Source organism: Podarcis liolepis (assembly GCF_965112155.1).
Source record: "Podarcis liolepis genome assembly, chromosome: W".
Lineage (NCBI taxonomy): Eukaryota > Metazoa > Chordata > Lepidosauria > Squamata > Lacertidae > Podarcis > Podarcis liolepis.
Window position 1 is genome coordinate 15,059,353 of NC_139568.1, and position 15,120 is coordinate 15,074,472.

The following is a 15,120-nucleotide window of genomic DNA, read 5'->3' on the forward strand; positions in this document are numbered from 1 at the left end:
AGAATGATAAAACTCATTTTCAGAGTTACCTTAAATGTTTATTAGTTGGTATTAATTTTGTTTCTTTCATTTAGGATCTCTTAAGTATCCCACAAGAACATGCACAAGCCTGCCTTTAATGATGAACAACCGATCTTCTCCCAAAGACAGTGGCTCCCAGGCACCCAGGACAAGCGCATGAACAGAACTGGGCAAGGGATAAGAACGATGTCCAGAAGAAGTGGAACACTGTCACCCAAATGAAACCAAGGATGTAAAGGAAATGGAACATGCCACGGGGTGGAATGTAGTGGCAATGCGGAAGACAACTGTATTTTTAGGGGTTAGGTGGCATGTCCCTTTCCCTTTAACATCCCCAGTTGGATTCTTGTGTTTCACACACCTGTCAGGAGTTTATTGGGTTCTTCTGTGTTGCAAGTGCTGGCTGGATGCCGGCTGCAGGTAGTGGGAGACTCTCAGCCGCTCTGTATTAATCATGAGTAATGCCAGGTGCACTTGATTACATCAAGGCAGACTATAAAAGCCATAGGTGGTGGGGGGGGGTGAGCTTCTGCCCAGATCAAAGGACCTGATGCTGGGAGACCGACAGTTGGGGTCTTTCTCCTGCTGCTCTACCTGGGGGCTCCGGGCAGCTGAAGAGGAGATTGGGTGGCCCCTGTCGGGTATGTTTTATGTTATGCTTTGTATGTTTGTTTGTTAATAAAACTGTGTTGGTTCCCCTTCCACCTCCTCATTCCTTTTGTCCTGATATTCTTTGAAGGAACTGCCGCATTTGGCAGCACAATTGCTTTTCATATTTCCCCTCTTTACTCTCTATTCAGTTCTGATAATCACAAAATGTTTATTGTAAATCGGTGCTTTCTATAAACTATAGTCCTATCAGTGTTGTTAGATGTTCACAATTATCTTTCAAATGCTCTACGAACTTACTGCAGTCTTTGTGAAACGTTTTGTCCCACTGGTTTCGGATTTTCCCAGTCAATTTCGCCAACTCAGCATATTCCAACATCTTTGTCTACCACTCCTTGATCGTTGGGTAAGTCCTGTTGTTTCCATCTCTGCGCTATTAAAACGCTTGCTGCAACAGTTGCATACCTAAACAGTTTTTGGTCTTTCTTGGGTATTTTCCTCACCTATTATTCCTAATAAAAATGCTTCTGGTTTCCTTACAAATGTAACCTTTAACATTTTCTTCAGTTCATTATATATCATATCCCAAAAGATTTTGACTTTATTACAAGTCCACCACATGTGGAAAAAGTTGCCTTCCTTGACTTTGCATTTCCAGCATTCCTTATTTTTACATTTTTGCATTTTAGATAACTTAGTTGGTGTTATATACCATCTATACATCATTTTCATCACATTTTCTTTCAATGCAGTACAGTGGTGCCTCGCAAGACGAAATTAATCCGTTCCGCGAGTCTCTTCGTCTTGCGGTTTTTTCGTCTTGCGAAGCACGGCTATTAGCGGCTATTAACGGCTTAGCGGCTTTAAGAAAAAGGAAACAAACTCGCAAGAAGTTTCGTCTTGCGAAGCAAGCCCGTAGGGAAATTCGTCTTGCGGAACAACTCAAAAAACGGAAAACTCTTTCGTCTAGCGAGTTTTTCGTCTTGCGAGGCATTCGTCTTGCGGGGCACCATTGTACATGCTGTAAAGCTAAGTCCCTCTTTCCATAAATTTTCCCAGTCTTCTAGATGAATATTATAGCCAAAATCTTTTGCCCATTTAATCATAACCACTTTAACTTCATCATCTTTGGTGTGCCATTCTAATAGTAATTTATACATTTTTGCTAATTTCTTCTTATCATCCAACAATTCTGTCTCTAGCTTTGATCTCATCTTTTCAAAGCCATTACCTATCTTGTCCTCACTGAATACTTTATTTACCTGGTGGTGTTGCAACCAGTCTATCATCAGATCTTTAACCTCCTCATAAGGTCTTAGCTTTATTATCTACTTCCATCAATAGATCTCTGTATGTTGCCCAGTCTCCTTTCATATTTACTTAAGTGCTATCGCTTCTAATGGTGAAAGCCACCATGGTGTTTTTCTTTCCAGCAAACTCTTATATCTGTTCCATACCTCATAGATAGACTTTCTTATTATGTGGTTTAAAAAACCTCTATCAACTTTGACTTTATCATACCACAAATATGTGTGCCAACCAAATCTATTGTTGTGACCTTCTAAATCTAGAAGATCTGTATTTTTTAACAAAATCCAATCCCGTAACCAGCAAAGGCATGCTGCTTCATAATATATTTTTAAATCTGGCAGTGAAAATCCACCTCTCTCCTTAAGATCTGTAAGTAATTTATATTTAATTCTAGGCTTTTTCCCTTGCCGGATAAACTTTGAAAGCACTTTCTGTCAATCTTTAAATTGTCTCAGTCCGCTGGTCTCTGGGATTGTTTGAAACAAAAATAGCATCTTGGGTACAACATTCATCTTGACTGCGGATATTCTGCCCCAAAGGGACAGTTTCATCCTTGCCCACACCTCTAAGTCTCCATCTCATTCCATGTTGGTATGTAATTATCCTTATATAAATTAATAGCTTCTGCTGACATCCAAATTCCTAAATACTTCACCTTCTTTACAATTGTTATCCCTGTCTTACTTTGCAGTTCTACAGTCTTTATCCAAATTCTTAACTATCATTTTCGTTTTGGCTTTATTCAATTTGAAGCCTGCTAACTGTCCAAATTCATCAATCATTTCTAAAACTTCTAGTAGTTCCTCTACTGTCAGTACCAAGTCATCTGCCAAAGGCTTTAAGTTTGTATTCCTTAGTTCCAACTCTTATACCTGTTATTTTTCCACACATTTTTATCCTCTTTGTTAGGATCTCTAGGACTGTAGTAAACAATAAAGGTGACAACGGACACCCCTGCCTAGTTCCATTGGTTGTGTAAATATTATCTGTCAAGACATTATTCACTATTAGTCTTGCTCTTTGCTCAGTGTAAATAGCTTGTATGCCTTTAAGGAAGGAGTCGCCCATATTCATCGATTCCAAATTTTTTATCATAAATATCCAAGAAATATTATCAAAGGCTTTTTTCTGCATCGATAAATACTAACCCAGCTTGTTCATCATTCCTGGCCTCAAGATATTCCAGAATATCTATTATATTTCTTACATTGTCCTTCATCTGCCGGCCAGGAAGAAAACCAGCCTGGTCTTCATAAATAACATCCATCAAAATATCTTTTAATCTATTTGCAAGGTTACTAGTAAAAAGTTTGTAATCATTGTTTAATAAGGATATAGGTCTGTAATTTTTGACTTGTCAATGATCTGTGTCTTGTTTTGGAATCAGTATGATATATGCCTCCTTCCAGGATTCAGGAACTTTACCATTTATCAATATATTATTCATTACTTCCTTTAAAGGGGTTGTCAGTTGTTCTGTTAAAGCTTTATAATATTTTGCTGTAAATCTGTCACGTCCCAGAGCTTTTCCAATTTTCAGTTGCTTTATAGCCATCTGTACTTCTGCATTGGTTACCAAGCAATTCAACTGTTCTTTCTTTTCTTTCAGAATCTTCTGCAGTCCATTTCTCCCAAGGTACTCTATTTTCTCTTTACTAAATTTCTCTGCTTTATATAAATTTTTATATTTTTTTGGAAATTCTTCCTGATCTCTCTGATTTTCTATTAATTTCTCCTCAATTTAGTTATTGTATTTTGCTTTGCTCTTTTTTTAATTGCCACGCTAGTAGTTTACCAGGTTTATTGGCAAATTCAAAATTCCTTTGTTTTAGAAATTTTATCTTCCATTCAACTTCTTGATTTATCATTATTGAAAATTGGGCTTGCAACATTTTTATATTCTGCTTAACTTTATTCCCAGTTCTTTTTTGCTAACTACTTTCCACTTTCCATAATTTGTTTTAAAATCTCCTTTCTTCTTCTCTCTTATATTCCTTTTAAAAACATTTTGTTCGTATTAGGAAGCTTCTCATAGCCGCTTTACACAGTATTCAAGTCCGTGCCTTTACTTAAATTTATCTCAAAGTAATCTGCAAGTGCTTTCAGGGCCTTCTTTGTAACCTCCTGATCATCTAGGAAGCCGTCATTCATTCTGCACCTGAAGGAAGTTTCCTCAATACCTTTCAACTCCCAAATTATTGAATTATGAGCTGAGAGAGTTCTTGGAAGAACTTCCAACTTTCATAACTCTTGGTGTCAAGTCCTTGGAAGTCCACATATAATTAATTCTTCCTGAACTTTAATTTGGTTCTGTAAAGTGAGTGAATTGCTTTTCTAATGGGTGCTTTAACCTCCATATATCAATCAAATCATAATTTTCTGCTAACATAAAGAATGAGTTGGGTAATCTCCCTTGATTTGTATCCCTTTTCATTTCCGTCCTGTCCATTTCCATTGAGACCACCCCGTTAAAATCACCCATCAATATAATTTTTTGGTCCATGTGTTCAAATAAATTCTCTAATGATTTATAAAATTCTGATTTCCCTTCATTAGGTGCATAGATTCCTACTACAATCAACTTCTCATCTTGCAATGTGACCTGTACCGCAATTATCCTCCCGTCCTCATTCTTGAAGATTTGCTGCGGATCATAATTCTCCCTTATATACAAAACTACACCTCTACTTTTATTAACATCTGATGAAATAAATTCTTTACCCAATCTCTTATTTGTCAGAATTCTTCTGTTTCCTTGTTCAGTTTTATTTCTTTTCACTTTATTATTTAGTCCATTCACATTCCATGTTAAAATTTTCAGCCCCATTGTGATGTTGCTTAAATTTAAAATAATAATTTTTAATTTTTATGATTCTTCTTTTTCTTCATCCAAATCTTTTTCTTCTTCCTCTCCCAGTGCTAGTGTTTCGTTCTGCTTTTCCCCAAGCTCCTTTGCATACTTCCTCCAAAATTTTGCAATGTCCTGTGGGTTTTTCATTTTGAATTTCTTGTCTTTATAAAAGGAGATCCCCTCCGGGAACTCCCACTTATGCATAATTTTGTTCTTCCTTAGAACATCAACCAAGTCCTTGTAAGCTTGGTGTTTATTCCTAAATCTTTGGGGGACTTCTTTATAAATTATGATAATCTTTTCATCTATGCAGAGTTTTTTCTCTTGATTTGTCCTTAGAATTAAATCTTCCATTTCTCTAGAATTGGGAAAAAAAGATAGTCTCCTGAGATCCCCCCCTTTAGTTGATTTCATTTTAATTTAAATATTTTATCAATTGTAAATGCCACATTTTCATTTCATTTTTTACCATTTTGCAATTTCAATGATTAATCTGCTTTTACTATCTTCCCCCTCCTGTTCTGGCACACCTCTGAATCACAAATTCAATTCCTTTTGCTTCATTTCAAGCATAGCAAGAGTGTCCAAGGTCTTTTCATGAGGTTTTGTCAACTCTGCTACTTCTTGTTTGGTTTTGTCCCTATCTCTCCTTGTCTCCTTGATTTCTTTCTGAACTTTTAAAACTGAGTCATCCAAAGACTGTGTCTTGGTCCTCACTTCATTTACTTGTCCTTTTAATTCTGCAATAAAAAGGTAAAGGGACCCCTGACCATTAGGTCCAGTCGTGACCGACTCTGGGGTTTCGGCGCTCATCTTCCTTTATTGGCCGAGGAAGCCGGCGTACAGCTTCCGGGTCATGTGGCCAGCATGACTAAGCCGCTTCTGGCGAACCAGAGCAGCGCACAGAAATGCAGTTTACCTTCCCGCTGGAGCGGTACCTATTTATCTACTTGCACTTTGACATGCTTTCAAACCACTAATACGACTGGACCTAATGGTCAGGGCTACCTTTACCTTTAAGCACTTTGTTGGATAACAAAACCTCTTAAGACCGCTTTACTCACATCCCTGTTTTTATATCTGTTCCTTGATTTAAATTAAATTTAAAATATTCTTCTAAATTTTGAAATATTCTTCTAAAGTTTGCTTGGCTTTCTGTACTATCTTTTCATTGTTCAGCATGCTCTCATTAAGTCACCACCTTTTAGTTCTTTCCTCCTCTTCTTTAAACTTAGCCCATACTGGGTTGTGATCTGAGATTGTTCTTGGCTGGATTTCAACTTTTATAATATTACACAATAATTCTTTAGAAGCCCAGATTGCGTTTATTCTTCTGTCTACTCATTACTCGGATTCCCAGAAATCAAACTCTTTCTCTATTGGATGTTTAAACTTCCAGGTATCATTCAAATTCAGGAGGTCTATTAAATGAAAGAAGGAGGCTCGGAGTTTATCTTGTCTCAATGGTTTTTTTCCTTTGCTGTTCTGTCCATGCCCAGATTGACTACTCCATTGAAGTCACCTAGTAAAATGATTTTGTCCCCAAGGTATTCTACTGCTTTTTCTTCCAGAGAGTGATCAAATTCCGCTTTCCTTTCGTTTGGTGCATATATTCCAATAACAGTTATTTTTTCAGTTTTGATCTTTACCTCAACAATCACTATTCTACCTTCTTCATCGTTATAAAGCAGTTTAGGTTCCAACTGCGTTCTTACATAGATCCCCACCCCTCTCTTCCTTATTTGATAAAATATAGTCCTAATCTTTTATTGATTAATACTCTTTTATGTTTTTTCGCAACATGAGTCTCTTGGAGGCAAATAAAATCATATGTTTGCTTTACCAAAATATGTTCTACCTTATTCCTGTTTGATTTTTCATTTAGGACATTCACGTTCCAAGTAATAATTTTAAGATCCATACTTTATTTCCAACCAATAATACAGCAATTTAAAAAGAAAATATCAACGCAACCAACCCCCCCCCCCCCGAGTTGTCTCTTTCCTCCAAGCTCTCTCTTCTAGTGCTGACAGGCACTTTCTTCGTTTACCTTTGAAGAAAAAGGAGATGCCTTCGGGGTACTACCATCTATAGTCCACTGCCTTTGCTTTCAAGGCCTCAGCTAGAGGTTTATAATTGTCTCTTTTTATCAATCAATTTGGGATAATTTTGTGAATAATGTTTCCTTCAATATTTAGTTTCATCTTGTTACTAGTTTGAAGAACTTTATTTCTAAAGTCCATAGAATTAAAGGAAACTAAATCTGCCGGCCAGTTGTTCGCTTTGGCTACACTTGACGCTAAAGGCTTTTTCTATTTTTGGTATTACTTCTGATTCCTCCAGTTCTAACCATGCTGCTAGTTCTTTAGGAAATTTTTGTTCAATTATTTCCTCTGCATTCTCCGGTAAGCCTCTAAATCTCAGTGTATTCTCTCTCCTCTGCATCTGCAGCATTGCTATGGAATCCAAAGTTGTTTCCTGGATTGCCCTCAAGTCTGCTGGTTCTTTATTTTATCACATTCCCTTTTTATCTCAGTTTTCATTCTGTATATTATTTTTTTTGTGAGCTTCATCTAAATTTTGTGTTTTTCCCTTAAGGTCCTGCACTGTTTTGGTTAATTCAGAGGTTTTTTGAATCAAATTTTTCACCTGGGTTGATAGTTTTGTGATTTTCATCAATTTTGACCCCCCATCGAGACAAGGTTTCTTCTGTCATTTTTGCATTCTCATTTACATTGTTTTTTAAATCTTGGCTTCAATATTACCAGATCAATGAACTATTTAAGTTGGACAAGAAAAATGGTTTTGCAAAGGAAAAAAACAAATTGGAAACGCAGTTGTTAGATACTAATGTTAAAAATCTGTCTAAAATGTATAATTTATTGTTGGAGTGGCATACAAAGGATGAACAAGTGAAATCTGTGATGATAGATTGGGCAAGGGTTCTTGGCCATAATATAATGATGGAAGATTAGGAAAAGTTGTGGAAGAAAGGGGTCAAGTTCACTGCATGTACCGTGTTCAAGGAAAATATTATGATGTATAGATGGTACTTAACCCCAGGAAAATTAGCAAAGATTTATCAAATGAGTGATAATCTATGTTGGAAATGTAAAGAAAAAGAAGGTACCTTTTACCATATGTTGTGGACGTGCCCAAAGGTGAAAGACTTCTGGGGAAAGATATATAATGAATTGAAAAAAATGTTGAAATATACATTTATTAAGAAACCCAGAAGCCTTTCTACTTGGGATAATAGGAATGGAATTGCCAAAAAAAGATGTTAGATTGTTTTTCTATGCCACAACTGCAGCGGGAATTTTAGTAGCCAAAAACTGGAAATCACAAGAAATACCTACGGTGGAAAATTGGCAGATGAAAATGTTGGACTTTCTGGAGCTGGCAGACCTTACTGGAAGAATCCGCGATCAGAGGGAGGAGAAATATCAAGAAGATTGGAAGAAATTTAAGGATTATTTAGCTAAATATAATATTTTATAAGTAGACATATTTGCAAGTATTAAATTGGCTTAGGATTAAGAGATATGGAATTGTATAATATTATGGTTTGAGTGTATGGAAGTGAGAGCTGGACCATAAAGAAGGCTGATCACCGAAGAATTAATGCTTTTGAATTATGGTGCTGGAGGAGACTCTTGAGAGTCCCATGGACTGCAAGAAGATAAAACCTATCCATTCTTAAGGAAATTAGCCCTGAGTGCTCACTGGAAGGACAGATCCTGAAGCTGAGGCTCCAATACTTTGGCCACCTCATGAGAAGAGAAGACTAACTGGAAAAGACCCTGATGTTGGGAAAGATTGAGGGCACAAGGAGAAGGGGACGACAGAGGACAAGATGGTTGGATAGTGTCTTTGAAGCTACAAACATGAGTCTGACCAAACTGCAGGAGGCAGTGGAAGACAGGAGTACCTGGCGTGCTCTGGTCCATGGGGTCACGAAGAGTCGGACACGACTAAACAACTAAACAACAACATGGTTTGAGAACATGATGAAAAGTAAGGAAGTTAGTAATCTGAACCAGTTAATTATATTAGAAAATGTATATTGGAAAATTGCTAAAATGAGTCTTAATGAAAATCAGTCAGGAAGGCTCTGAGGAAGTCACCTAACAATGGATATTAGGTTAGATTTGGACTGGAAGACATTTTCTATGTTTGTTTGTTTTCTATATGTTTTGCCCTTTTGTGTTATGTTGTATTTGTCAAAAATTTGGAAAATTAAAAAAAATGAAAAAAACACCATTGTTTTTTAAATCTTGAATATCTTAAGCCTAAAATTAATACTAATATCTAGCATCAAGTCCAGATCATTGGCAGAACGTCTCCTAATTTGAGATGCTGAAACTACTGAAGGGCCAGGATGTGAAGGCTTTTTATTATTCATGACTATTAATTTTCCCTAATGATTCAAAATAGATTACCCCGATTCACTAATTAACCTTAAAAATTGATTACACCCTGGGTTTCAATTGATTTCCACCATTTTTCAATAAAAAACACACCATCAACCCTCTCTAATAATTCAAATTAATACCAATCTTACAATCACTGATTCTGTCTTAATTTAAACATTAGTATCAATTCTAGGCTTTGATTAAATACATTTTAGTAACTCCATAAGATGACTTTCATTCAAATATATAGAATAACATGCACTCAGTAGGGAACACCCCCCCTTTCTCTCTCTCTCGCGCGCACTCTCTCTCTCTCTCTCTCACTCACACACACACACACACACACACACACACACGAATAGAAGGAAGAAGAAGAAGAAAGAAAGAAAGAAAGAGAAAGAAAGAAGAGAAGGAGGGGAAAGGGGGAATTATAATAAATAGAATAAGCTGAGAAAGAGGTAATGGAGGCAAGTGGGGAATGTGGTTGAGAGTGAGGAGTATGTAAGGGTAATAGAGTAATAGAGAGACAGCAGAGGAGCACGTTCAGTTTGAAAAAGCACAGTGTAGTACTCTTGAGCAGCCACTGGGTGTCACTCTTCCAATAAGCTCAGTCTTAGATGTCGGTGAGGTGCAGATTTTTGTTTGATAGATGTCGCCCTTGGAAAATCACTCGTCTACGTTTTCAATTTAAGCTTTCAGTGTCTCTTGATCCAGTTCATTTCCGTTTTGCGATGCAAAAAAGATGTCGGACTGCATGAGTCAGCAAATACACAATCAGTCCAGCCTAAACTTCACAGTGACCAACAAGAGGAACCTGGGAATAGGGACTGCCTTGCACAGTAACTCTTGAGAGGGTGGATAGATGTTTGGCAAATTCCGGCTTTATAAGCTGCTCCACCACTCAGCCGTCAGTGTATCTTTGTGCAACCACCACAGGCTGCAAACAGCTTCTTATTTTTTGTTGCCTGGTGGATGGAATCCTGACCTTACTACCTCTTCTTAGTTGCTTTGTCCCCTTTTTTCCTAGTCAGCTACCGAGGATATATAAAAATGAAACGAAATTATATATGTTCTGCGGAGTCTCTCTGCTTCTTGCTGGTCTCTTTTTTCCCCTTGTTGGGAATGTCTCTTTCTTTATCTCTTTTTGTCTCAGTTTGTTCCTCTCTGCATCTCTGTCGCACCGCTAATATTTATATAAATTCATAAAGTGTTCATAGCATCAGTATAAGGCACAAATAATTTGGGTTTTTTAATGGAGTAGACATCCTTCATCTCAAATCATTCCGTTGTAGCTCATTGTCAAATAAAAAAAAAATTCCGGAAAGCCTTAATTTCTTCTAAGCACATTGTACTGCATAAATCCATTTATTAATCACTAGGTGGCAAATTCATTGATTGTGTAGGCTAATCAGTTAGGTGTGCTTCAGTCTGTCGGAAGTAAAGCCTCTTACATACCCGTGTACTTGGGCTTCTCGGCAGCAGAGGATCACTGGATCTAGTGCCCGAGAAGTTCTCCCTCTCCCTGCCGTTCAAGGGTCCTCTTCTCTGCACCACAGCAATTCCATTTCATCTCAGGATCCCCTCCCAAGACTTTGGGGTTCCCGTAGCCTTGGTCCCCCCCTTCTTAGCTCCGCTACCAAACGTGTTCTCCCCCAGTGCGGGAGAGTGGAGGAAATGCGTCTGTTCATGAGTAGCGATCAACTGGAAGTCCTCATGCTTTTGTTTTTAAATGGTGTATGAACTTTCCTTCTGACTTGATTTTCTGCCATTACCAATAAATTGCATAAAACAGGTAAACTGTACTAAAGTTATCCAGATTGTACTACATATATTTGGAAAGAACGATGATTTTAAAAGTTAAAGTGTTTAAAATAAAGCTTAAAAACTAAATGAGCAAGTAAAATAGTTTATAATCATTTTTCACATAATATGCAGCCTTTGCTGTGTTTAATGGAGAATTCAGCCTCAGTTTGGACATCCTCAGAAGAAACGGATGGCCCTCAGGGCTTATTTCTCCTGTGGCATAATGAGTTCATAATGTCCGACTTGGCCATCTTGCTTTAGCTGGTCTAGCAATTCTTCTTTGCGCCTCTTTCGGCTAACCACCAGGTATCTATCACGACCCTGGCCATGGGATTTGCTCTTAAGACCATATTTTTGGGCTATCTGATGTATCTGTTTGCGTTCATCATTGGTCAATTCTGTCGAGAAAGTCAGATCAATTTTACTGTCTGAGAAGGCATAATTCTGGATGATCTGTTCAATATCTTTCTTTGTGATTTTCAACTCCCTTTCAATGTCCAGCCCAAGCCCTTCCCTTTTGAACTGTTCCTTCACAGCAATTGGCTCCCGGATCCCTTCTCCACTTTTGCCCAAGCCGCCACCCGTCCAGCCCATTTTCCTTAAAATCTGATTCCCAATGTTATCTTCCTTGATCTGCTGCTTCAACGCTTCTTCTGCTGATCGCCCACAGATCTCATTCCTTGAGATTACATCTTCAATAGTGCCTTTTTTCAGGTTGTTGACAACTGTTGGCTGGGTTTTCTTCAGGATTTTGACAGCCTCTTCAGCTGCAACATGCTTGACAGTCTTCTTGACTCCAATTGATTCAGCTATTAATTCATTTTCCAGCAATACCTTGCACTTCCACCGCATCCCTGTCATCCTTTCAAAGACGTACTCCACAGTCATCTTGTTGAACTGAGCTGTGTCATTCAGCGTGCACACAGGGTTCATGGAGTTCTCATATACAACAAGGTCCTTCAGATCCTTCTTCTTGGCAGAATCTCGGGCAGCCTCACCAACTTTCTGAACATGGACTGCTTTGGTAACCCCAGCATTGGACTGGGTCTTCTGGAGAATTTTCAGTGCCTCGTCTGCCGCAGCATGCTTGCTGGTTTTCTTTGTGCCATACCCTTCAGCTAAAAAGTGGTCCTGTAGATAGACACTGCAGTGCCACAAGCGGTTTGGCATCAGGACATATTTGTATTCAATGGTCATTTTGTTAAAGGAAGCTGAATTGTTCAGAATCCCAATGGCATCACTGGCGTTTTCTGTGAGAACAAAGTTAGTCCAATGTTTGGATGAACTGGGACCCTGCTGTGTGTTGGTGGTTGGCTGCCCAGGTGTGCATTCTTTCATGGCAGCAATAAAGTCATCTAGCTGCTTGAGAGCTGGCGGGAATTCAAGGGGAGATGTGCCACTCTCACACAGCACTAAATCCTCTTGGGTGGTGTTCTTGAACTTCCGCTGGGCAACTTTAACCTCCACGGGCTTTTGCAGCAGCATCACTGCTAGTTCCGTTGCTCGGTCCCTGGATCCGTTTTTGCTGCCGGCATACCCTGTGGTCAAATACACATTCTGGCACCTCACCTCACAAGCAAAGCCATCTTTTAGGAGCTTCTTGTTTTTGGGAAAATCCCCAGGGGAAAGATCTTTCAAGGGAGAATAAGTATACTCAGGGTTTGTCTTGCAAGCCTGTATGGACCGTGTCAAGAGGTAAGTGTAGTTAATTTTGTCTGTCCCACTGCTAACATCAAAGCTAGCAAGACTCTTGTGGACTGCCATTACAAGTTTGTTAATGAAACACTGCTTGGCTGTTAGAACTGACTTGGGAAACATTTCAGAGGTGGCCTGGAGAAGAGAAGCCCCCACCGAAACCGCTGCAACACCACTACCAGAAGAGTCTTTGCTTTTAGAAACTACTTTGGCTTGTGTCTGGCTAGCCTGGCTACTTCCATAACCTAAACTCATTGAACTGGAACAATGAGTGCCCCCATCCAGCATGTTGAAGCTGCTGAAAACCCGATCGGCATAGTTTTGTATTTGCTGGGTTGTGATGTTCTCACTGGCCACCTGCACTTGGTTCTCTGAAGGTAGCTCCATTCCTCCATCTTGAGTGTTGCTAGCTACAAAGTGTATGGGTTCAAAACGAGGCCTGACCCAGAATTTCGGAGGCTGCTTTCTCAGAGGTTCAACACCTATGCAATGCAAGAAGTTAAAAGATAATTTTTAATAGAAAAAAATTAAAAACATTGGTGAAATATAGCTTTTCTCTGCAGGCATGAGGACTTGTAACTTTGTGTCCCCCCCCCCCCAATGTTCGTTTCCCCCTTAATAATACTTCTACAATTTAAAGTTGACAGAAGCACATCTTGTTTGTTACTCAAAAGGAAGTGAAGTCAGACACACCATTTATTGATGAGAGGTGGAATAATGTCACCAATGTGACTGGCATCCAAACATCCCACTACTTTCAACCCTACGATGAAAATCATATACTGGTTAGCAAAACAGCAAATGCTGAAGTGCCACAAGTTAGCATCACACTTAACGAGAGATCTAGGACTAATGAACATATGTACAGTGACCCTTCTGAAGATGGTAGTTCATCAAATGATGATCCAAGGCCACCAGAACTGCTTCCATTCACACTAAGTTTAAAATAAATGTAATTATATGTTTAAGATAAATGATTTTGAAATAATAAAAAATTTCCTCACTCGTTAGCTTACATCAGACAATATTTTATGGTTCATATTTTTGTCAGTGTTTAATGCAACTTTTACTCAGTTTTTGTTTAATGATAACTTATCTCTTGTTTTACAATGAATATTGATTGCTTGAGTAATAATAAAAGGTGAAAACTGGTATATTGCTTGTCATATCCGCTACGTAACAGTGCCACATCCGTTATAGAAAACACAAGCATTTTTTAAATTATTAGAAATCATTTCCTTTGCAAACAGTTCACATTGAAAATTTTATCAATCCTGCTGTATGAAAAAAATTACACTTACCTGTACTTACCTGAGATTTTTAATAAAGCATCAACTAAACACCTAAGTGCAAATCATGTCACATCCATTACAAGCATGACTGCAGATAGAAAACTTGTTCATAAAATTGAACAAAAATTTGCAGAAGTGTAAATGAGATACTAAACTCATTTACAGTAGACAGCCTTGGCCCAGTATACCTGAAGGAGTGCCTCCACCCCCATTGTTCAGCCTGGACACTGAGGTCCTCCTCAAAGGGTCTTCTGCTGGTTCCCTCACTGCAAGAAGCAAAGTAACAGGGAACAGGGAACCAGGCAGAGGGCCTTCTCGATAGTGGCACCCTCCCTGTGGAACCCTCCTCTTCAGATGTCAAATAAATAAAGAACTACATTAACTTTTAGAAGACATCTGAAGGCAGCCCTGTATTAGGAAGTTTTTAATGTTTGATGTTTTAGTATGTTTTTATATATGCTGTAATGTATATGTATGTTCCCACCCATTGTGGAGAAGGCACACGAAGAAAAGCCTCAGATTGCAGGGTCCGGGTAGGTTCATATGGGGAGAGGCAGTCCTTGAGATATTGGCATCCTGAGCCTTTTAGGACTTTATAAGTCAAAACCAGCACTTTAAATGGGTTTGACTGCAGTGTAATGCTTGGTTACACACTGGCTAGGCAGCCAGGCAGCCATTCTGTTTGCTCAGGGCTGCTTGCTGCCTGCCCATAACACTTACTCAGAAGTAAGATCCATTAATGTGAATAGGACTTACTCCAAATTAAGTGGGCTTAGGACAGCAGCAAACAATTGCTGCCTATATTGAGTTCTGAAGGTAGTAAAACGTTTTCAGATTTATTTTCTGTACATTTGATTTCTTTTTTTAAATTTTTTTATTGTTAAAATATTTCATCATTAATACACATATATTACAGATATACAAGCATACAAACATACATTTCATACAATCCTTAAAAGTGTTAAAACATACTTACACTCAATCCCACCAATAATTCCTTTTCCCACCACCATCCCTTACCCCTCACCCCACCTTTGTGTTAGACTTCCAATCTACTCAATTGCAATTTCTTTCCACTTCTATTACTTTCTTTCACACACCTTTAGCCTAATTTCATACTTCT

General features: G+C 38.4%; 2 protein-coding genes and 1 long non-coding RNA gene across 3 annotated transcripts in view; 1 reads left to right on the forward strand and 2 right to left on the reverse strand.

Moving 5' to 3' along the window:
* LOC310697702 (ubiquitin-conjugating enzyme E2 A) overlaps positions 1-1,646 on the forward strand; it is a 627,049-nt gene extending 625,403 nt beyond the window's left edge. The window contains exon 7 of the mRNA XM_083484407.1: positions 75-1,646. The gene's annotated coding sequence lies outside the window, so the exon portion shown is untranslated. The remainder of the gene's footprint in view (positions 1-74) is intronic.
* Positions 1-15,120, reverse strand: part of LOC310697712 — a 1,172,922-nt gene that overhangs the window by 90,087 nt on the left and 1,067,715 nt on the right. The window lies entirely within an intron of this gene.
* Positions 6,698-15,120, reverse strand: part of LOC310697664 (NF-kappa-B-repressing factor-like) — a 37,595-nt gene continuing 29,172 nt past the window's right edge. The window contains exon 3 of the mRNA XM_083484342.1: positions 6,698-13,187. Coding sequence (XP_083340468.1) covers positions 11,215-13,187 — 1,973 coding nt within the window. The 3' untranslated portion in view covers positions 6,698-11,214. The remainder of the gene's footprint in view (positions 13,188-15,120) is intronic.